The 23,382-nt window shown below is 31.7% G+C and overlaps 1 protein-coding gene and 1 long non-coding RNA gene across 3 annotated transcripts; one reads left to right on the top strand and one right to left on the bottom strand.

Moving 5' to 3' along the window:
- Positions 1-1,071: 1,071 nt before the first annotated feature.
- LOC132756809 (MBT domain-containing protein 1-like) lies at positions 1,072-18,369 on the bottom strand. Of its 2 annotated transcripts, none has more exons than XM_060747952.1 (19): positions 18,216-18,369; positions 17,190-17,348; positions 16,801-16,948; positions 16,288-16,424; positions 15,945-16,023; positions 15,530-15,609; positions 15,116-15,233; positions 14,387-14,521; positions 13,631-13,863; positions 13,115-13,208; positions 10,696-10,775; positions 10,194-10,298; positions 9,512-9,739; positions 9,066-9,130; positions 8,582-8,751; positions 8,006-8,092; positions 6,768-6,944; positions 5,402-5,949; positions 1,072-4,946 (listed from the first exon to the last, which is right to left on the bottom strand). In XM_060747952.1, exons 1-19 carry the CDS (start codon positions 18,216-18,218, stop codon positions 4,794-4,796), a joined length of 2,799 nt encoding a protein of 932 aa, XP_060603935.1. In that variant the 5' UTR covers positions 18,219-18,369; the 3' UTR covers positions 1,072-4,793. The 2 variants fall into 2 exon arrangements, with proteins under 2 accessions (XP_060603935.1, XP_060603934.1); XM_060747951.1 differs by having other exon boundaries at positions 16,795-16,948.
- On the top strand, positions 11,669-12,826 carry LOC132756810 (uncharacterized). The gene is made up of 2 exons (XR_009629378.1): positions 11,669-12,159; positions 12,595-12,826. It is a non-coding gene; the product is annotated as an uncharacterized LOC132756810 (long non-coding RNA).
- Positions 18,370-23,382: the final 5,013 nt, after the last annotated feature.

Raw genomic sequence — 23,382 nt, forward strand, 5'->3', positions numbered from 1 at the left:
TGATTTTGCTACTGCTCTCCAAATTTGTAAACATTTACAAATCAAAAATATTTTCTAATACAAGTCCCATCAGAATGAAAACAGTTCTCTTTTTTAATTGGTTAAATTCTAAATCACAAAACCTTTGTAATAGCAATGCATCATATGACAACTTTCAAGTTTTACTGGTGAAAGAAAACTGGAATCTGGATGTTTTAATTCAGGTAATAAGTATCCTTCATGATCGAAAATCCATAACATTATAAAACTCGTATTTGCCCGTTCTAAAGAAGGAAACAAATATTTTCATTTCTTAGGCATAATGTGCCTTTCAACTGGACATCCTGCTGTACCACAGTGTAACAAAAACTATACAAGCTTCTGACATAATAATCAAAAACTAGGGCCTTAAAATATGTATCAAAGTCAATAAATTAAGCATTTGTCTTGTCAATGGTGACAATAAAAATGACTTCATTGCTCTTGGTTCAAGATTTGTTTACAGTTATTTGAATTCTAGAAAGGGGAGATCACTTAAGGGCAATGGTAACAAATTGTTACAAATAGCACGTCAACATTTATTGAGTGTAATCTTAAATAATTAAGCCTTTTTTCTTGCCAAAATGTCCTTGTTAACGATGCCCAGCCAAATTATTAATACAATTCATCTATCAATATTTCTAGAGAAGATACAAAAGACAACTTGAGAATTCTAACAAACAGTTTCCTAGCTAACTTTTATTAAGTAGGAGTCACACAGGAATGGACTTAAATCTAGTAACATTTTTATTGTAAGTACACTCAAACAATAAATGAGCCGCGTCATGACAAAACCAACATAATGGCTTTGCGACCAGCATGGATCCAGACCAGCCTGCCCATCCACGCAGTCTGATCAGGATCCATGCTGTTCGCTATCAGTTTCGGTACTTGTAATAGGGTTTATAAGCGAACAGCATGGATCCTGATCAGACTGCGCGGATGCGCAGACTGGTCTGGATCCATGCTGGTCGCAAACGCATTATGTTGGTTTTGTCGTGACGCTACAATGTTTAACTAAAGTTTAAGACAAACAATGTATAAGAAAATCTGTTTAAATTTAAAATGTTTTTATTTAAATTTGAACAAGAATATACAGTTTAATGATGAATCATGATTATTTTGCACAATCTCCCTATACATATACCAAAATATTTGTGACCAAAAATAATCCAATACTATATTTCCTCAACAAAACACAAGGCTTCTTCTATTTTATATAATAAACATTGGATATCCACTTTTTTTTTAACAATATTCACTGCAACACTTTTTTCTTAAAATTTGATTTTTTTATTTACCTATTTTTATTTTTTGTAAAAATAAATGAACCCTTGTTATACTTTATATAAAAACATATAAATAACTCTACACTTTGTTTGCCCTATAACAATAAGATACTTAAAATAGAACAGTTTAACAGTACAATTTCAAGACTTTCATACATAAATTGAATTTAAGTTAATTATCATTTAGCCAAGTTATCTTTATTTAGATGCACCTATGTTGTGTATTTTAAAGCTTACTTAAAAATGAAGTTTTTAACTATGAATTTAACTGATCAGATTGGATTTCAATCTTTTTAAAATGAGAGAATATAACATGTCAAATTATCATCAAGTAAATTAACATTTTATAAAAAAAATTTGCATATATAGTTGCAAGATGTATCACTCAACAGAAACTGTTGGGTTTTTTTTTTATTGTAATTCTATTTTTTGAAAACGTTCAAATTGTATAAAGTAAAATTTCACTTGGAAAAAAGAAAAAAATATATTTAAAAACATCATGTTTTTAAAATTCTTTCTTTCAGGTTTCTTGATTAAGTTTTCCATACCTCATTTGATTGTTCTCATAAACTTCAATTTTACATAAAAGTTTAATGTTCAAATACAGACTACAGTTAAGGATAAGATAATTCCGAAAAGGGAGGTAATCAAACAAGAGAAAATATCGGACTTGGTTTGATTAAGTTCATGCACAGACGAACATTGGATTTGGTTAACTGCAAAATCTCACATGTCCCTAAGCACCACTAACTGCTAAAAGTACTGGATTTTATGATTGACAAAGACAAAAAAATTAGCAATGAAGAGAAAAAATAAACACTTGAACGTTAAAAAAAAGAAAGAAAGAAAATAATTCAAACAGTCTTATAAGCCAATGACAAGTATTGCGTTCATTTCAAACATATTTATCAACAACATAACACTTGATTACAAAAAGTTCCTCCAATTTAATGTCAAAATACAACTATCCTTAACAGTATGTATTTTACATGACAAAATATATAGCATTCAACTTTGCATTTGTTAAGATTATCTTTAACCAAGCTGTTTTTCTCTCTCATCTTTTTGCATAATATATGTATAACAATACTTCTAATGGTTAATATTGCACCAAAAATTCAAATCTCAGAGCATTTCAAGTTGTCTCTTAGAAGATGACAAAGCTCTTGTTATGCACTTTGGTATATCTTAACTAAGTCCTGATCTCTGCCTTTTTTCTTAACATCACAAATAAAGAAATTTTCAAGATTCAGTTTTAGCTATGGAAATATATGGAATTATTTTCCTTGTTTTAGAGAGCACTAAATATTTCTGTATTTATCCTCATAATATGCTTATATGAAATATAAATGTTGATTTTTTTTTACAAAAAGCTAACTTTCCATGTGTGGTTGGACATATAAAAAGGGTTAAATATATACAATTACAAAAGGTTTATAAATATGGTCCACTCTTTTTTCAAAAACATGATTATTTGTAAGTTTATTTTCCTTCAAAACGAAATTTCTTCAAGATCAGTTCTTCCAATAGAAAAATAGTACAACATAATTTGATAAATTTTACTACCTACTTCATATATACATGATATAAAACTTGTGTAACAATTATATACAATTGAGATCAATCGGAAGCCATTAACAACATTACATGGACAATCATGCTGTCAGCTTGTTATACAAAAACGGATTTAAAGTAGACGCAACTTGGCATAAATCATTAAACTTATGCGTATGTTAATTTGACTAAGGCCTATAAAATAATACTCATTTCCAATAGCCTAAATTTTGTTGGCCTTTAGAGAATAATTGAACAAATGAAAAAAATAAAACATCCATACCTTCAAAATAGTCAATGAATTAATGCACTTTTTCATTTTCAAGTCTCCTAAAATATCATATGTAATTATAATATCAACTAATAAAATATATTTGTATTGTTGGATTTTATTTTTTTATTTTCAATTTTTTTTTGTTGAAGACAAAATAGTTGTTTACTTTTTTCTTTTCTTTTTGGAAGTTACTAAGAAGAGTTATTTTTTAGACCTGATGTTAATTAAGATCAATCAATTCACCAAACACTTACAAAACTCCATTTCATTCAGTGTTCAAATACATCAAGTTAGATTATTCAAGTTTTCATACTTTTGTTCCAGCTTTTATTACAAAAAAATGCAGAAATTTTCTTTAAAAACAAATTAAAAACATGCAGATCACAAGTTCAGTTGAATTTAAAGGGACTCCACTGGGTTTTTTTTTTTTTTGACAGGACTGGAAATCTTTTTCCTAGATTTGTATTGTTGTAGGTCTGGACTAATAACTCTTACCCAGTTTTTCCAGAATCTTTTTTTTTGTGTGTGTGCAAAATGACAAAAATGAAAAGCTTTGGAAAGCTTTTCACTCAAATCAGGCTAAGAATCACTCAAAATATGAATATTCTAATTAATTCTGTGTAAATTTCTTTACCTTCGAAGATTTTTCTATTAAAGTGCTTTACTTGATCTATGTATTTCTAGGCCTTTTGTCCTCAGTGGAGCTCCTTAAAAGATCTTGCGTAGAACAATTTCTAGGTTTATTTACCGTACTATCAGTCTTGCTTAATTAAATGGCAGCATAAAAACAGCTAAAACATGATTGTCAACTAAAAAAAACACAATTTACTCTTAATAACAGTAAATATAAAAGACAAAAACAAAGACAAAAACAAAGTAATAGGAAAATTAACATCTTTCACAACCTGTGAAATCCCTCAAATACAAAAAGGTATCAAATTGAATAAAATGCTTAAAAAATACTCAACATATAATTCTATATTCATGAATGGTCCGATAAGATGTATTTCTGCACAAAAAGTCTTTTATTTGGATCTGTAAACAAGATTTGTATTCTTACTAGTTACAATTACTTGAGATTACCAAATAATTTTCCTACGTAATTTTAAAGATCCCAAGTAAAGATCCATTTTAAATGTATTCTATTATATATATGACAAAAAATGAATGCAAGTTACTCTTTCAGACATAACACATTATAACTTCAAAAGTACATGGATTATAACCGTCTTTAACTTCAAACACATAATTTGCACCATATCTGAACATAAACCAGATCAATAAAACAGCAATATGGCAGTGGCATAAAATATAATATTTTTCAGCTGCACTAGATATATAATATATTTATAACAACAGTCTCAACTAAAGTGTCTACCAGCCTTCAAAATGAAGGCTTATGTAACAATCACAGTCAAAAATTTCTCACAATAAAATGAGATCACCCTAAACAAGTGCTGGTTTTTCATTTTAATCTTGCATATATGTGTTATTTTTCTACGCCCAAGTGCATCGATCAATGGTGTAAATTCTCACATACCATTGCCATGTTTCACAGAGCACCCTGTTGCAACAATCTCGTAATAAATGGTAACTCAAAGAGTCTAGTCTCTCTTCCGTGATCTTTATAACTTAGCCTAAGATTTCATGAGATGGCCCTAGCTGGTTGTCACAGACAGTTTCTGTGACATCAGCTTACTCTTTAACACCTGGATAAGGTCATACACCTTTAAAGAAGAACCAACTTTCATTCCTGTTAAACTTGCTATCTGCTCTTTGTTAAGCTTCACAAATTGTTCTCCATTTATGTTCTGAAAAATAAAATGAAAGCAATGAAATGTAATGCCTTTCAGAATAAAGTATCAATAATAATTTAAACAATTTAGACAGGAGATACCATTACTAATAAGTTTTCTCGGATACTAAGTAGAATTTATGAATGGCATTAATAAATTTTACAAAGTATCTGAGAAAATTTATCCTTTTAATTAATTCTAAATAATTACTAAGACTCCAATGAAAAGCAATCAGACAGTTACGATACAAGATTACATGAACGCACTTCTCATACATAATAAAAAGACAAAAGAAGCATTATGTTTTCAGCAGGTTGCACAAATAATGGTCTTATCTGAAATCAACAAGTCTTTAATTCCTCATAATTCTAGACATCAATCACGATCAAATGCAGACTAGTCTAGCAAATTAACAATGAGTGAAGTTTTTTACGCCTGAGCAGACAAATTATGCATGCTGTAATAATTACCTTTCTGTGAAATATCTCCACATAAGCACTGCAATCATTATACTTTAGAAAATGGCACACATCTATTACACTCCACTGATCTGGAGACAAACTTTGCTGTCTTTGGGTTAAATACAGAGTCTGTGGCTCTGAAACACTTTGTTGGGGACCAGGCAATAAATTTGACTGGTTTCCCAATATTACAGTCTGACTTCCAGCAGTTGCTGGGCTAGTTGTTGGAACCAGTCCAGAATTTTGTCGGATAGGAATGGCACCAGTCAAATGGCCAGCGAGCATACTAGTCTTTAAAGACTGTGGCACAGAGTTAGGAGAGGAATTAATTCTCTCCAGTAAAGCACTTTTTGTAGCTGTACTGACATTGGTTGGTAATGAAGATGTTCTGCCAGGTTTGCTTGCTGACTGATTATTTACAGTGTTCAATCTGGGAAGACTGGTGTTTGATGGTGTTCGATTTAATGCTGGTTTTATATCTGGGATGCTGGTTAATGATGAATGATTCCTGTCTAATGAAGGCACTTGTCTAGGACTTTCTAATGGTTCAGATTTCACTGAAAATAATCATAGATCTTGTTACATACTGATTGTGTGATTTGTAAATTCAATACTCTCACAAAATATGATCATTTACTTTATAGCTTTCAGAAAATAGAGAAATGATATAATCTGATAATTTTACATTTAATATTTCATCCTAGAGCAAATACAAAGAATATAAAATATAAATGGAATTATCAGAAAAATACTATGTCATAAAAAATGCATTACTAAACAAAACTATTTGCACCTGTAGGAAATTTTTTAAATAATTATTTTTAACACAAACACTGTGATAAAGCAGGCTTCCAAGTAACATGAGATAATATTTCACCAATAAAAAAAACACAAGCTGTTATATTTTCACATGTGGCTATGCCGCTCATAAACATATTTCATCTGGTGTCCACTCTGCCAAATATATTTTACAGGCAAAACTAATATATATACATTCTACCTTTATAAATAAAGATAACTGACTCAAATAAAATATTACTGTGCACTTTTTATAAAAAAAAGTTTTGCATCTCAAACTAAGGAGCAGTTTATATTCTTTTTCTTTGCATAGGCTTTATTGGCTCTCACAAATAAAAATGTTTTTCATACCAGGTTCTATATTAAATAATGCAAAATTACGGCATTTAGATTTTTAAAGCATATCCATTATCCATTTGGTTATGTGATACATTGATCAAGTAAAATAATCCAAAATTCACTATAAAATACTTCCAAGCATTAACGAAGGAGCAAAATTCTGCCTTAATAATTTACCTACAAAACTAGATTTACTCTTCTATAAAAATGGCAATTTTAAATTGTAAGAATCATTTACCTTCAATCTTAGGTTTGGTGATTTCAGCAAGAAGCTCAGACACTTGGGGCACCTCTTGCGGTCTTTCTGTCATCTCATCAGGTCGTGTGTTTAATATACGATGACGCATTATGTCAAACTGGGAAGACATAGATTTCACACCTGGAGGAGGTGACAATGGGTTCTTTGGCTTCCTCTCTGTAAAATGTAGAAAGAAGATTTTTTTTTATCTTGGCAATCTGCTTTAATTTAAGACAGTTTAACAATAACAACAACTACTACCGTATAAGTGGTTTTTTCTGCGGGCTCCAAATTCTGCGGTTTTTCCAAATTTTGGCATGTTTTTATTTCTGCAGACTTTATTTCTGCGGCACATTCTTTGGACAAACGTGATTTAAATTCTGCGACTCGTCTCATCAAAATCTAAGTCACATTTCTCAACCTATTTTTTCGCACGTACACATTTGTTTAGTTTCGTCACCGCAAAACAATAAAGTAATTACAAACAAATGTACTGTTTGCTTGCAAACAAATATAATGCGCAACAATAGAAAGGTATGCAGCTTTTGATCATCGTGAAATGACGTGTGAAAAATATAACCCTGTAGTATCTTTAATTGTATAATTAAAAAGTTGATAGCAGTTGACCGTAAATCAGATGACAATTATAGTAGACGACGATTATTTAGCAGTATAAGGGTTGAAATGGTTTGAAATAGCTTTATTCTTAAATTAGCATCATTAACAATTAGTACATCCTTTAAAAACACAGATTACATAATAAGCCTACAGCAATTTAATACAATTTGAAAACCCCCATACCGTTATAATACGTTAGTCGTTATTACTGTAGACGAAACAGGTCATAATGCAGGACACATATCGTAGCAGGTGAGTGAAATATTTTGCGGTTTTTATTTCTGCGGTCATGAAACTGACCGCAGAAAACGCAGAAATAAAGTCACCGCAGAAAAAAACACTTATACGGTATTGGATTCTTTAAAATGTTGTATTTCTTAAAAATTGTTAATTAGAATATGAATTAATAACACCACAAAAAGGAAGTGAAATAATAATTTGAGGCAATCATTCGCCTATTATTTATAAAAAAATATACATGTATATGGTTCGAGTACTAATTTTTTTAAACAAGTTATAACTTTATTTGAATGTTTTTTCAAACATTAACAAAATCTAACATTTAGCCCTTCAAAATCTTTCACAACGATACTAAAACGTCTAATACAATTAAAACTTACTCTTACGTGGTCCTTTGTAGATTTGGGTTTTACCCTTTCTTTTCTTGGCAGAACCTGGATTTACTTGTGGTGCATTTGGTACCTCAGCTGAAACGCAGTTGAATATTTGTATTTAAAACACTGAAATTAACACTGAAAGAAGATATCATCATTTTAGCCTAGGCCAGCAATGTTTAACATCAATTGATTTCTTGATAAATCTAGGTTAATCTTTACTATGCAATCTATTCAATTAAACAGTTCCATTAAAAATATAAACTAGTCATTTTTCTATGATCAGAAAATCTTAACAAACATCTTTTTAAATTCTGTTGACAATATTCCATCAGTTTTTATTTGTTATATGGTAAAGGCATAAAACTATGAAAATCATATGAAATTCTACACTTATAAAGTGCCTATTTTGTTTAAAGTACAACCGTTAGGAAGCAAAATTCAAATATATACTGATAGACTGATCCTGCTTAATAAAGTACTAGTGTAATGCACATTTTGATTAAGAATCAATGTTCATTCCATTCATTAATCAGCAACATTTTTATTTCATATAACAACACACTATGAAACTAGTATTACTTTTCAGTCTCGGACCCTCGACTGGGTAGTTCATCACCTCACACCAGCCTATAGGATAGAGATCTGGAGACTCACAGTCCACCCACTGGTCATACTCTGACTCCCAACCATCAAAATGGATTCTCAACAACCGTCCAACAACCTTAGCAATAGTTGCCACACAAATCAATCTGAAAATAAGACCATCTTGTATTTCATTGTATTGAATAAGCATTCAGTCTTTCCATGATCAATGAATGTAGATCTAGAATTGTCTGCTAGGTAGCACAAACAGCTGTTACACCCGTAAAATCATTATAGAAGACATAAAATTAATCTTAACATCTATAAACACAATAATGTCTTTTTTTTCTGTATGTAAGTTAAGCCATGAAATCAAAGAATAAAAAAGTTTCATAAATAATTTTTAAAAGTTCAATCGAGACAAAGTAATTGGTAAAACAGATGAAATCTATCACTTATTAGGCATGTAAAATATTCTTACCTTGGTTCCATCAGATCAACAGCTTCCAGCTTCATCCCAGACTTAAAACCATGCTTTGGAATTTCCTATACACAAGAAATAACGAAAACTATAATTCAACAAATTGTTAAATGGAAATTATCTTAACTATATACTAATCAATGTCTAGTTACTAAATATAATGCACCACTGAAAAAGTTCATCATATCAACTGAATGTGATAGCCAACTAAAATTTATAAATCAAGCTAAAATAATGTAATTATTTAACCAGGTTTTGAATTTGGACCTCTCTTATGTCATTGTAAGACAGTAATTTTTTATAATATTCAACTTAAGTTACCAACAGCATCTAGTCTCGTTAGACTGGGTGCATAACTGTATACAGCTTGTAGATGTTATAACTTTTTCCACAAGGACTAAGGAAGTTGAAAGCATTTTAAACAAAAATAATCAACCAATAATTACCTTATCAAACAGTTTGACCGGTGCAGCAGTTGACCTAGTCTGTTTGAGATAATCAAACCATCGGAATGGTGTCTTGTAGCCTCTAGGTGGTGTCAGCTGTAGACCATTTACCTCACAGAAACCTACAGGAAAGATACAAGGTGATGTTGCATGGTAGCAGAACCAATCAGTTCCATTCTGGGCGATCGAGCCATCAATACCTATCATAAGGTAGTTGTTCTTCAGTACCTAAAACAAATCATTCAAGCATTACATACTGATGTAGCATAGCATAACAAACACTACTCATGTTACATTTGATGCCCCAGAAAGCTTAGGCACTTAACATTGATTCTATTTTATGTAAAGATTTAATGCCCCAAATTATTTTCTTGCAATACTAATTTAAACGATTTACACTGGCCTTGCAGAATGTGTGTTTATTGATTTAACAAGCTTCAAATCAAACTGTCCATATTTATTTTAATATATCTAGCAGTATACAGTTTGGTCACACAACATTTATGTATAGTCATTTATAGTTTGATCTGGCTCTAGACTGTTGACATAGGCTACACATTATTCTTTACAGCATTTGAATAATTCATATTCAGAAATGGCGCAACAATTCCAAGAAAAACTCGATAAATAAAATGACTAAGTTGTTCTAAATATCATCTGATAGAGTAGGAAAGAAATTTACCTTCATGACAGTGGCAACACAAACTGCAGATAGATTAAGGGGATCAATTGCTTCCAATTTTTGTCCTACCTGGAAAGCGTAACCATCTGCTGGTGGCCTCTTCAACTAAAGCAGAAAAGATACAATTCAAAAATTTTAAACAGTTACTTTATGACTCATTGTTTTCAATTTTTCTACTAGAATTCAAAATGTGCTATTACTTCTTACAAAGATCATCATATAATGAACATGAACTTTGAATTATCCAACTCTCCCCAGGGTATTAAATTTTATGTGGAAAATTTTACAATACCAAGTTAAATTATTTCAGCAAATCTCGTGGTTCTTACACTTCACTGAAAACAAGTTGTAATTTTACTAAATTCATCTAATGTAAATAACTGTAACTACTATTTTACTGAATGTATCTAAAATTTATCTAATGTAAACAACTATAACTACAACTAAATTGATATGTACAAATATACGGTCAATGGACAGCATATAAAGGTATATAACTTACCCTGGGGAACATATCTGGTGTTGCATCATTAACATCATATTTCTGCATAGCAACCTTACTAAGGCACTGGTTTCTATATTCTGAAACATTAAAAAAAGTTTTGATCTAATTTTTCCTATAGTTTTCCAACACCTGTACATAATTTTAAATTATATAGAGGATATTAGTTTGTTTGTGTGTAAGATGAAATTTTATTTCAACGAGTGGGCTTTAAAAACAGTATTCTCACCAGGTGCTTAGCTTCACAGTGATGTTGATCATTTTTCCTGTAATTTAGTGATGTTGATCATTATTCCTGTAATGTTGGTTGATTTTAACTCAAGCACTCAAGGAACAAATAACACAACACAATGAAACGGTTTTTACTAAGTCAAAGGCAATAACTCTACAAATACTGGATCCACAAGCGAAACCCAAGGTGCACAACTAAATATGCTGAGCAACATTCCTGTAAGGTTTCATGACTCCATGTCAAATCCTTTTTGAGTTACATGCAACACAAGTTGAAAATTGCAAAAAAATTCTAAGTCAAGGGCAATAACTCTAAAAATACTAAATAAATCCACACGAAAATACCCAGGTGCACAACTACACATTCAACATTCCTGTAAAGTTTCATGACCCTAGGTCAAATACTTTTTGAGTTACGTGCAACACAAGTTGAAAACTGCAAATTTTTACTAAGTCAAGGGCAATAACTCTAAAAACACTAAATAAATCCAGACGAAAATACCCAGGTGCACAACTGCACATGCTGATCAACATTCCTGTTAAGTGTAATGACTCTAGGTCAAACACTTTTTGAGTTACATGCGACACAAAAGAGAACGGACGGACGGATAAGGGTAAATCTAAATACCCCCCTTAAGTGGGGGCACAAAATAACTTTCGACACCAACAAAAAAACTAATATCTCTGTCTATATTTAAGAATATCCAAATAAATATAACTTAATAACTAAAAGTAATGCCAAATACAGGGCTCGCGCTGGCAGGAGCCAATGAGCAAATTGGCTCCAAAACTATTAAATTGGCTCAAGAAAATCATGATTGGCTCCAACTTACGAAAAGTATAACTTTTGGAATATCCAGTCTAAATTTAGCATTTGCTATTTTAAGAATGGAAAAGTACACATTTGGTTTTCCATTTACAACTTCCGCTTTACCGCTTCTTATCACAAAACACTGCGACACAGTCTCCTTTTTGTGGGGTCATTGACTGGTCTATATTTGTTACTTCCCTTCCAAATAAAATATCGTTATAAACAGTAACACAGTCTAATACACTGACCTCATGGTATGTTTACATGTTTATCAGCTGATAAATATGACACTAATTGGTGTGAATTGTTGAATGTGCACTGGATAATTGGTCTTTATATTCAATATGAAACAATAACTAGCGGCATCTTAAGATTATCGCCAATCATATCAACAGCTTGGTTATGAAATGGACGACTTTACGGTAAGTTTGCATTCATATAATTTTATTGTTGTTGATAAAAAGATCAAAGGAATTATGAGTTATAGAATAGAAGTTTTTTTTTTTAAATTGCAAATTAAATCTCACCTAATAATGGCTCCAAAAAAGCATAAATTTGACAAAGAGTATATTTAACAATTAGTATTCCTGAAAAAAAAATTGACCTTACTTTAATTGTACATAACCTCTATCTGGAGCATTCTTGTTACAAATGGCATACATGACTGTGAAATTTTAATGGAAAATTCAAGAAGCATACAACATATTTTTAGGAAACTTATGCTAATTACTTTACTCTTATAATGACAATTTGGCTTTTTTCCCTGAATTATGTTTAGTTTTGAACTTTTCAATATTCTTTTCTTCTTCAATAATTATTCTTCTTACTCTCAAATGTTTCTGTTTTTATAATTTCAGATACAGATAGTCCTCAAACCAAATCTTTGGCATTAACCAAGCAAGCTGAAGCAGCACATTGGAATGTGGTTTTGATGTCACTGTCATGCCACTAGCTTAGATTTTATGAAAACATTGCTGACCAAATTAGCCTGGAAAATGTTATTCTTATAGCTACTGAGCTGCAAGCTTTTATGATCAGTTTTAAAGTGATTAAAATGTAGCTACCAAAATAAAGTTGGATATACATGTAGTTTATGTTTTTTTTTCTAAATATCTCATGCCTTTTTAAGGTGTTCCATATATGAACTAATGCTATAAATAAGTCTGACAATTGAATTCTGGTTATTTTGCAGTACCATTGCCTTCTTGAAAATAAAATACAGGCACGCAATTTTCGCCGCGAAAAATTGGCTCAAAGAAAAAATCTGCCAGTGCTAGCCCTGCAAATACCAAATCAATAGTACAGCAATCTAGATGGCATACTTTACTTTTATTGAACATTTAATGACAATATAGGAACAGTAAATCTTTACAATACCTGCAGAACAATGTAGTTTATGTCCAACCTGCTGTGACCAGCCCACTTGATGTATCAATGCTGACCTCATGTGACACCAAAACTCATCTTCCTCCTATAAATTAGTATAATAATATAATTTACTTTTAAGCTCATATTGGTACATTTTCTTACATATAATTTACTTATGTTTATATTGGTACATTTTTTTTATACACTCTTACTTTTTTGAAAGTTTAAATTGTATATAATGTGTATATTTTGATGTAATCTACTGGAAATGACATAAAAGGCATTTGAGATGTCTTTACTAATCGTATCATAAAGCAACAAAATAAAGCTTCTTTCAAGTTCACAAACTGTACCAAACTTTTAAATCTGCGTAGTAAGTAGAAACATTCACCTCCGATTAACCAAAAATATTTTTAAAATGAACAAAACAGTTTTTCTAACTTTATTTATCTACAATGAACTCTTAACTTAAAAACTTCTCACTTTATTTCATAACTAAAACTAACAAATGTCTAATAAACTCACTTTGGAATCAGCATATCTCAATCTTAAACGCCCGCCAATCACCTCTTCCACTGTAGCAACACGCATGGCAGACACGCACATTCTGTTGACCACTTCAACATGCATATCTTTATGGAACTTGTGATTGTTTATTCCTTCCTGTACTTTACTGAAGAAGTTACTGGGTAATGTACGGGATCCAGTCAGTCGTTTTACTAGATAGTCCTTCCAATCTGAATACTTGTGCTGAATAGCTGTCAAAATATGAATTCAAATTGATTTTTTTCTATACAACAAGCTAAAATCAATTAATTATAAAATGAATTATCCAAAAAAATAAACAAGAGCTGTTTGTACAACAGCATGCTCAACTTTTCTCAGCGCTTTATTGTAAAGTTAAAACAAGAGCTTGGATAATATAGAATTCTCTAAGTTCAAAAAGGGTCATAATTCAGTCAAAATCAATATGAGGTATGGGTCTTGGATAATGACCTCCTTTAATACTCTAAAAGAAGCCTGTGAACTTTCAACCAATTCCTTCAGTTGTTTCGCAGATACCAACTGGCAAGCAAAACTTAACCAAAGTGTGACACCAACACTAAAATTAGAACAATAGCTCTCCCTATTCTATGAATAATCAAGCTAAACACTGGAGATCAAGTATCTTGCAAATAAACTCGACACACTGCAAAATTTAATAAAATATTTCTTTTCAATCACGAAATTATTTAAGAAATCTGTTTCTCATAACATTCTCTGAAAGTTAAGATATCTTACTTTTTGGAGGAACAAGGGGCTTTCCACTAGTTGCACACCAGCCCACTGGGTGGACTTCCTTGTGACACAAGTTGATCCAGAAATCTTTATGGCCATCTCCACTAAAACCCTCATATCTCAGCAATGCTTTATATCCTGAATTAAACAACATAAACATCAGTGTAAATTACACCTCAAAATATGTATGAACTTCTAACATGCAAAACCAAAACAAATCATATGAATACTCGAGTATAAAGATATAATTTGTTAAATATTTTTATATAAACTTTGTAAACACTAAAATTATGTAGTTTCAATAATGTTATGCAGATTCTCAGAGTTGTAACATAAAATGTCGCTGTTATTTAACACACATTAATACTGTATGTAAACAGAATAAAATGTTCAGAAACAAAATAATATGCTTCTATTTTAAGAAAGATTTTGACTGTTCAGTAATGTTTTAATACAAGAGTGATCTGCTCTTGCGGAAAATTCAAAACTTACTTCTTCCATACACATAGTTAGAAATTATTCATTGTCGAAAATAAAAACACAAATTTTGTAAACAAAATACAGAAGGTATGCAGCTTTATACACTTTATATTATGGCAAAGTATACATTTTGGGATAAAGGCTAGTATTATTTGTTTTACTGATAAATCAAAGGACAGATTTGTATAAAAATTTGAAGAAAAATGACCAACTCAGAAATTCCTATTCTGAAATGACTTATGGGACACTCACCAGCTAATTTTATGACAGTGGCTATCCAGTAAACCATACTCTGAAGATCACAGTCAAAATTTTGAACTTCTACTTTCATACCAACAGTAATATTGTCCCAACAATCTGTCATAGGTACCTGTAAATCACACAAAAGAAAACTTTATCATTTGCGGCATGATCAGATGTAGCACACTTATATACAGTATTCTATTGTCTGCCTTATATGTAAAGTAAATATAGTCAAGTGAATTAATTCAAGTTCTATATATTTGGAACAGTCATCTGTAGCTCATAAAGAAAAGGAAAAAATATGTAGTCAGGGCCTTTTACAAACCATTAAAACAATTTAAACATTTAAAACCAAATTTCACTTTCAGTAAGTGATAAATATCCTTTGGTACAATGCACCATTATCAAAATACACATACTTACATGTTTGAAACAACTAACAGGTGCCCCTTCAGCATGGCTCCCTAGAATGTATGATCCCCAGTCAAAACTTCGCACAACACCTACAAAAATGTGTAAGTATTAAAACAATAAAATACAATAGTATACAATAAATAAAACAACAATTTAAAATAAATAGTAATGTACAAAATACAAGACCAAAAACAATTATAAAATATTTCTTAAAATAATCTTTAGACTTTTATCTAAACAAAAGGTAAAATCTTTGCCATATGTACAAAAGAAATGTGATTAAAAAAACATCCAATCACAAGAGAAAGACAAACTCAACAATATGAACATATATTGTTTCAAAAGTGTACAAGCTTCCACACCTGTGTATCAAAGCAGACTTGACTGGTCAATTTCTTTCAACACAAAGTATAACAATAATTACCTTGCTTATTATTACTGTGTTTATTCCTTTGTCTAATAAACTTTCCCGACTTTGGTTTCTTCACAGATACTTGCTTCTTCTGCAAAAAACGAGAAGATTTTTAGTTTTATGGCTTTAAAATTTTAAGAACCAAGAAACTGTCTTTAAAACAACTGTAAATGATACTACTTCCATTTAATAAACTAAACAAAGTTTTCAATGTTTGCTTCATAATCCAACAAATCAAAACATTGAAATCTTAAAAATTTATGAAGCAATATTTCCGAAACAAACCCAAGAAAACTGTTGGATATGTATGCCACAAAAAATTACTAAAAGACAAAACTGGATGATAAAAACTTACTGGTATGTTAAGTGGCTGTGGTGGGATATATTCCTCACCATTAGCAGCAGCTCTTGAACAAGCAAGAGAACAAAACCGTTTTGATTTCGAGTAGAATGCGTGTTTTATCCCAACAGCACCACATCTCTCACATGTAGCTACAATATAAAAGTATAACCAAATACATAATCATACATAGATCATAATTGCATACTTCAGAGAAGAATATAAAAACATCCTATAGATCTGTACTGTCAACAATCAATACCATAAACTTCATTCTTTTCTCTCTTCGTAGTTATAAATCAATTACTTCAAAGAAATTGTATCTGTTCACATCTGTTACACATATATTCATTAACCTCACGTTTTTGGACATCAGCTGTGGCCATCTATTCTATAATTCTTCTTTCATGTGATCTTTCGCCAAATTTGAAATTATTTGCATATAAATTCAACAAGACTTTTGAGTTCATATTCAAAATTGCTTAAAAAACTTATTCATTAAATAATCTTAAAGATACCCACCCATACCATCATTTCCATTCATGAACCTATAAGGTGACTGGTCTATTACAACTTGACTTCTTTGACCATCTTCTTCCTCTTCATCTGACATACTTTCACTCATTTCTTCAAGGCTTTCAAAATCTCTTTCAAACTGGTAAGTTGACTCTTCTCCCTATTAAGATGAAAGACACTGTAATTAAATGTTGTTTTCCTTGACTTATACTCATATTGAAAGTTTCTTGCATTTTCCTCAATTTAAACTAAAGAATACTGCTTTCCAAGATCTACAGTCTTTACTGTTAAAATATCTCTTATATTATCCATAGACAATGCCTTTTCAACAAACAGATGACCCTTCTGGTCACCAAACAAAAAATATAATTAACAGAACCATAGTATGCTGAATATATTACCTCCACATTACTGCTATCATACATTGTATCAGACTTGCCTCCTTCACCCGATACAACACTGGAGGCATCTTCGTTCTTCTGAAATGGATCGATCAGTGAGCTGGAGTCACCAGCTTCACAACCAATTTCCCAACTATTCCAGTCAGACTCTGTCTGCTCCTGTAAGACAAAATCAGTTTATAACATCTGAATAACATACTTTTTATTAAAAATAGTAAATTAGACACATGATCATGACAATTTCATGTTCACCTGGAAACGGAAGTACAAGTCTGCAAGTATATAGACCATTTGTCTTTTTTATTCAAAATCACAAAGCAAAGTTTTTCGGACCGTTTTTATTTTGAATTTCATTCAGTACCAGCAGGATGTGTTAAGACAATTTCATAAAAGAAATACTAAAATAGAATTTTTCAACCATTTCTGTGTCCTCTGCAAAAATTTATTAACCTTTCTCTGCCTGGAATGGGGCTTTAGTAATTGCGCATGGGCATTCAAACTGGATTTCCCCGGGTGTTGCTTATTTTAAATGTCGCAAGTTCATAGGATGGTCCTATGTTTCCCCCTTCATTAAATTAAGCGTTTATACACATTAGAATTAAAACAACTTCTCTTTTCAACAGTGGCAATCTTCTGTACTAGACCTCTATGTTTTTTTTCAGGAGTAAATATGTTTTGATATGGACAGTGATGAACATTAAGCAATCCTGAGAATAATGGTGCTAGATAGAGAAGCACTTTCCTACTCTGATAAAGTTTGTAACTCTACAACATGTATTTATTTATCTCTCAACATACATGTGTAGAATAACTTTGACTACAGAATAATAAAATTCATGTACATTAGTCACAACAAATTTATTAAATATTGTCAGTGAATTTTATGTTTATAAACAACACTAACATGACTAAGAGAAACCAAAACCGGCGTCAGAACTAGCTGTCAATTGATGTCTGGCCGTAATTTGATATAAAACAAATACAATATCAATAAAGAAACAATTATCATTCACATTTGTCACTTACCATTACGCTCCTTCGCCAAATGGAAAATTTTTCACAAGAATTTAGAAATCTAGCCGTTCAAAAATATCCAAAACAATCCCAGCCTGACCTGCTTCGTGTTAGGCCCCTGGATGGGAGCTGAAAAGGTCAATTGGATAGAGAAATGTGATTGGTTGTAATTTGCGTATTTCTGCAAAGCTGCAGAATGTAGCCAATCACTGCACCTCTTGTATGAGCTATATTATAATTTAGCCCGGGAATGATAAAGCTGAAAGCGCATGTGCGAAATTTGCATATCATTTATTACACGCATTTGTGAAAATTGTGTAGGTGGTTGCGTACCACTAAAATATATGAGATCGAAAATCCCTTGAGAGCAGTTTAAACAAAAATAAACAAGTACATTTACAATGTCTGTCACGAAATACTGGACGTGGGTACTTTTGCTGAATGCCAGTATCCTCCGAGATGGGAAAAAGACACTTCACCCAGACAATTTTGAAGACACTTTGAACACCCCTCAAGACATTTCACCCCAAAAATTTAGAAAGACTCGTACTTTTACGAACACCACTTATTATTTCTAGAGGAAATATTTTAACATAAAAATAAACCTTTTATTTGTTATTTTTCTTTATTTTTAGAAATGTTTGATATGCCAAGAGCAAATTTTATATGTCCAAATATGGTTGGTTCAAATAGATGGGTTCAAACACATTTATTTTAGCTCGATTGCGAAACAAGTTCTTGCAACTTATATTAATCACTTTCGAGTCCGCTTCCTGGAACTAACCAGTACTGGTGTCATATGAAGAAACATGGTCGTGACCCGAGTAGGGCTCGAACTCATGATCTCTGGGTTGAGAGGCAGACACCTTAACCACTAGGCCACGCTCTCCTTCGATGTGATGTAGTTAAAGCTTAATGAGGGTCCATCCGCCCTTTCGGGCACAAAATGCAGCTTGCGCTGTCGAGTACGGACCCCGGACATGTCACCAGTCATGTCCTTAAAGAGTTAATTTTGAAGCACAAAATGGTGATAATTTACCTCCATGCAATTTCCACGGAGTATTAGCCAAAGATATGAATTTTGAGCCGAAAAGTAGGTCACTGTACGGCGGTCAATGAGAACCTAAATGTACAGTAACCAGTGACAATAGGAAAGGTGTTTTAGCCCTGAAAAGGGCTGTTGGTGCCAGCTATAGGCCTGCCTTACAAGCCGTCAATCTGTACTAGGGGCTCACGCACCCTAGTACACCATCCTCGTCGTCTCAGCCTACTGTGTAGGGCCACTCCCCTCGGCATTAGTCAGGACATCGGCAGCTGGTCCGCAGAAGTGACAAAGTAGTAGTTCCGTAGTTACCGCCCACGGTTGAAGGCAAAATTTAAGTTGTCTACCAGCCAAGTTGTAAATCTTCTGCCGATGCCCTGTGCCTTCTCAGCGACGTGCACGCTCCGAGGGGAAGTGAGAAGACCGCTCCCCTTCAATAATAATCACAGTCCAAATATCATTCATTTGCAAAGAAAAGTCAGAGACATAGATATTATGATAGACTTTATCTATATTTCTAAAAAAGTATTGCATTGCGCTCTAACTGTCAGATTTAGTGTCACGTTGTAACTGATATGTCAAATGTATCATTTTCTGAAAGTGGTCGCTACATATGTAATTCCAATTAAGGATCAAATGTTGGTCTTATCTTTGTGGAATGAGCTCCCTAAAAGTATGTATCAGAAGTTATCAGTTCCTTGTGAAAGTAAAGGACCATTTACTGGTAAACTGCTTAAATTGGCAGGAACGACGTGGTGGCTGAACTGTGCTCTGGTGAATTCAATTAAGTGGCTTAATGTGAATAAACTACCAATACGACCACCAGTAGGGGAAACCGGGCATATTTAGCGTTACATTTTATATATCTTCGTATTTGATGATTAAATGACATTGTGTGTATGACTACCTTATATACATTTGTATAGGCTATGTTTTTCTTTTGCTTTTTAAATAAACATCGTGCATTCCTGAACAATGTTAAATAAGCATGCATTCGTAATTTAGGTTCCTGGTCGTTATACTAATACACTGGATAACATATATGTAATATAACTCCGTGAATGTTTAAATTGGAATTCAAATACCATATTCAATATTTGTCTGAATTATACTATGCAAAGTTTGATTATCATTTTTCATTTTCTTTGAAATTTAAATTTGTGATAATCAATTTCTTTCTACATATATGTCACACACATAACGTAAAAAGTCTATACTATGTCTAAAGGTCCAAAATGGAAATTTATAAAAGTTTGTTGTGTGATTCTAGAAACATAATGTTGTTATTGTGTATGTATATATTTTTCAATTGATACATATTGTATCTGCTTTTCAAGCCTTTTGAATGTTTCACGATGTGACATATTATTTAACCGTATATTATAAAATAAATTTTTCCTTTTTATGTACAGTTGAGTTCACACTAAACTTCCCACCCTTGTGCACTTCTAGTGCACTAAAGCTGAACTAGAAGTGCACTAGAAGTGCACTACTAGTGCACTAGACCATATGACCAGGCTGACCAGGGAAGGTGACACCTAAATGGTTTATTGGATAATTGCATATCAAGTGACAAGGGGGGATCTATTGTTAAGCTGCTGTAAGAAAAACAAAATTTGGGAATATAATTGTGGCCTATTCATGAATATTAATAAGTAAATTTTAAAATAAGCAGTTTTAACATTTTAAGTGATATCATGTTAAAGCTTAAATAAAAAACAAATATATTAATTGTAATCATATTTTTCTTAACCCGTATTTAACTGTAAGTGTAAAATAATACCCCTTAAAATCAAATTTATAGAATTAATAAGGTTATTTGTAAATAATAAATATGCTCCATAATGGATATTTAAATAAGTGTTTTTAAATGGCCATGCATTTCAACTTTTCTAGTGTACAAATTGGAAAATCTGATAATTTTGGCCGAATTAATCTAGTTTGTCATTAATCTAGTTTTTCATAAGCTCAAACAAATCAAGGAAAGGTTTATATTTAAGCTAAAATATTATTTCTATAATAATATATAACTTAGAGATAATTCCTCATGTTGAATATTGAAAGAGAATATTTAAAAAAAATCGATTTACTGTGATAATTTAGTATTCAACTGTGTAATGCTTGCATATGTTTTAAAGATATAAATAATTAAAATATTATCCATTAAATAAATAAATTTGATAACTTTATACATGATTTCAATATTAAAAATTTAATGTATAAGGGGAATTACTTTTAATGAAGAGGAAAATCTCAAGTCATCCTGTGTATTGAGGGACTGTTTTATTATACAACTCTCCTGCTGATAGGAGAGCCTCAGGGTAAATTAAAACAAAGAACAGTCAATTTTGCAGATTATAAGTATGCATTGAAATTCCCTTGTTTTCTCAAAATGCATATTAGTCATTAGCCTGGGATTCATCAGGCGTTGGATCCCAAGCTTAAGTTAGTCATATAGATAAATGACCATAATTTTTGTATGGTCAAATATACAAAAAAAAATCAAAATGGCAGAATGCGTATTAGATATATTATTGTCTCTAAAGCGGAATTTTCTATATTTATTCATTTATCCACATTTCTTCCCATTCTGAATAATAATAAATAACTTAAGAGGACATTCCTGATGTTTAAGATTGAAAGAGAATATTAATTCATTAATTTTAAAACAATCCATACACTGTGAAATTATGTTTTTCAACCATGAAATGCTTGCATTCTTTTTTAAAGATATAATAATTAAAAAAATCCATGAAATAAATAAAATTGATAACTTTATTCAAGATTTCTATATTAAAGATTTAATGTATAATGGAATGCTTTAATACAAGAGGAAAGTCTCAAGTCATGCTGTGTATTGGTATTTTTCTGAGAGAGCGACTATTTTCATTACACTGGTCTCCTGCTGATATATAAGAGGGCCTCAGGGTAAATAACAAAAATGCAGATGTATGCAATATTTATTTAAAATTTCCTGTTTTTTTTTTTTCCAAAATAAAGGTAAGACATAGATAAATGACTATAATGTTTGTATAATCAAATGTAAAAAATAATCACAATGGCATAAACGCATGTTAGATATCATTGTCATTATTGTCTTTGAAGTGGAATTTTCTAATCTTATCATAAACTAGAACTCTGCGAGTCGGATGTGTCGCCTTGTGAACAATGTAGTTTAGGGGAAATGGCCAGGACAAAAATAAAATATGAAAAATAACAAAGGGCAATAACTAAAAAAATAATAAGTGCAGAGCAGCAGTTTCTGTACACTGCACTTCTTATCAATAAGATCTATCATTCTATGATGTTTCAAGTCCATAGCTTTCATACTTGAGGAAAAATGACCAGGACAAAAATAAGTAAGAAAAGCAACAAAGGGCAATAACTCAAGAATAAGAAATGCTGAGTATCAGTTCTTATGCACTGCACTTCTTTTTAATGAGATCTATCATCCTATGAAGTTTCAAGTCCATAATTTTTATACTTTCAGAGAAATGGCCTGGACAAAAATTAAGTATGAAAATAAACAAAGGGCAATAACTCAAAAAATAAGAAATGCAGAGTACCAGTTCTTGTGCACTGCACTTCTTCTTAATGAGACCTATCATCCAATGAAGTTTCAAGTCAATGGCTTTTATACATAAGGAGAAATGGCCCGGACAAAAATAAAGTATGAAAATTAACAAAGGGCAATAACTCAAAAATTAGGAAGTGCAGAGTACTGGTTCTTGTGCACTGCATTTCTTCTTAAAGAGATCTATCATCCTATGAAGTTTTCAAGTCCATAGCTTTTTTAGTTGAAGAGAAATGGCCCGGACAAAAATTAAAGTATGAAAATTAACAAAGGGCAATAACTCAAAAATAGAACTGCAGAGTACCGGTCCTGTGTGCACTGCACTTCGTGTTATTGAAAGAAGCATGCATACCAAGTTTGAAGTCAATCAGACTCATAGTGACTGAGTTATGCTCCGGACAAGCTATAGCGGACGCCGAAGCCGACAACGACGCCGACACAGACGCCGCCGCCGACAAAAGTAACCCCTATATGTCACCTTTTCAAGGCGACACAAAAACTGGTTTAATATCAATATCAGTGTTAACTATTCTAGAAAGACCTCATATCAATATTTATCCACA

The sequence above is a fragment of the Ruditapes philippinarum genome, unplaced genomic scaffold (genome assembly GCF_026571515.1).
Source record: "Ruditapes philippinarum isolate M1 unplaced genomic scaffold, ASM2657151v2 ctg1408_1_1_1_1, whole genome shotgun sequence".
Taxonomy (NCBI): Eukaryota; Metazoa; Mollusca; class Bivalvia; order Venerida; family Veneridae; genus Ruditapes; species Ruditapes philippinarum.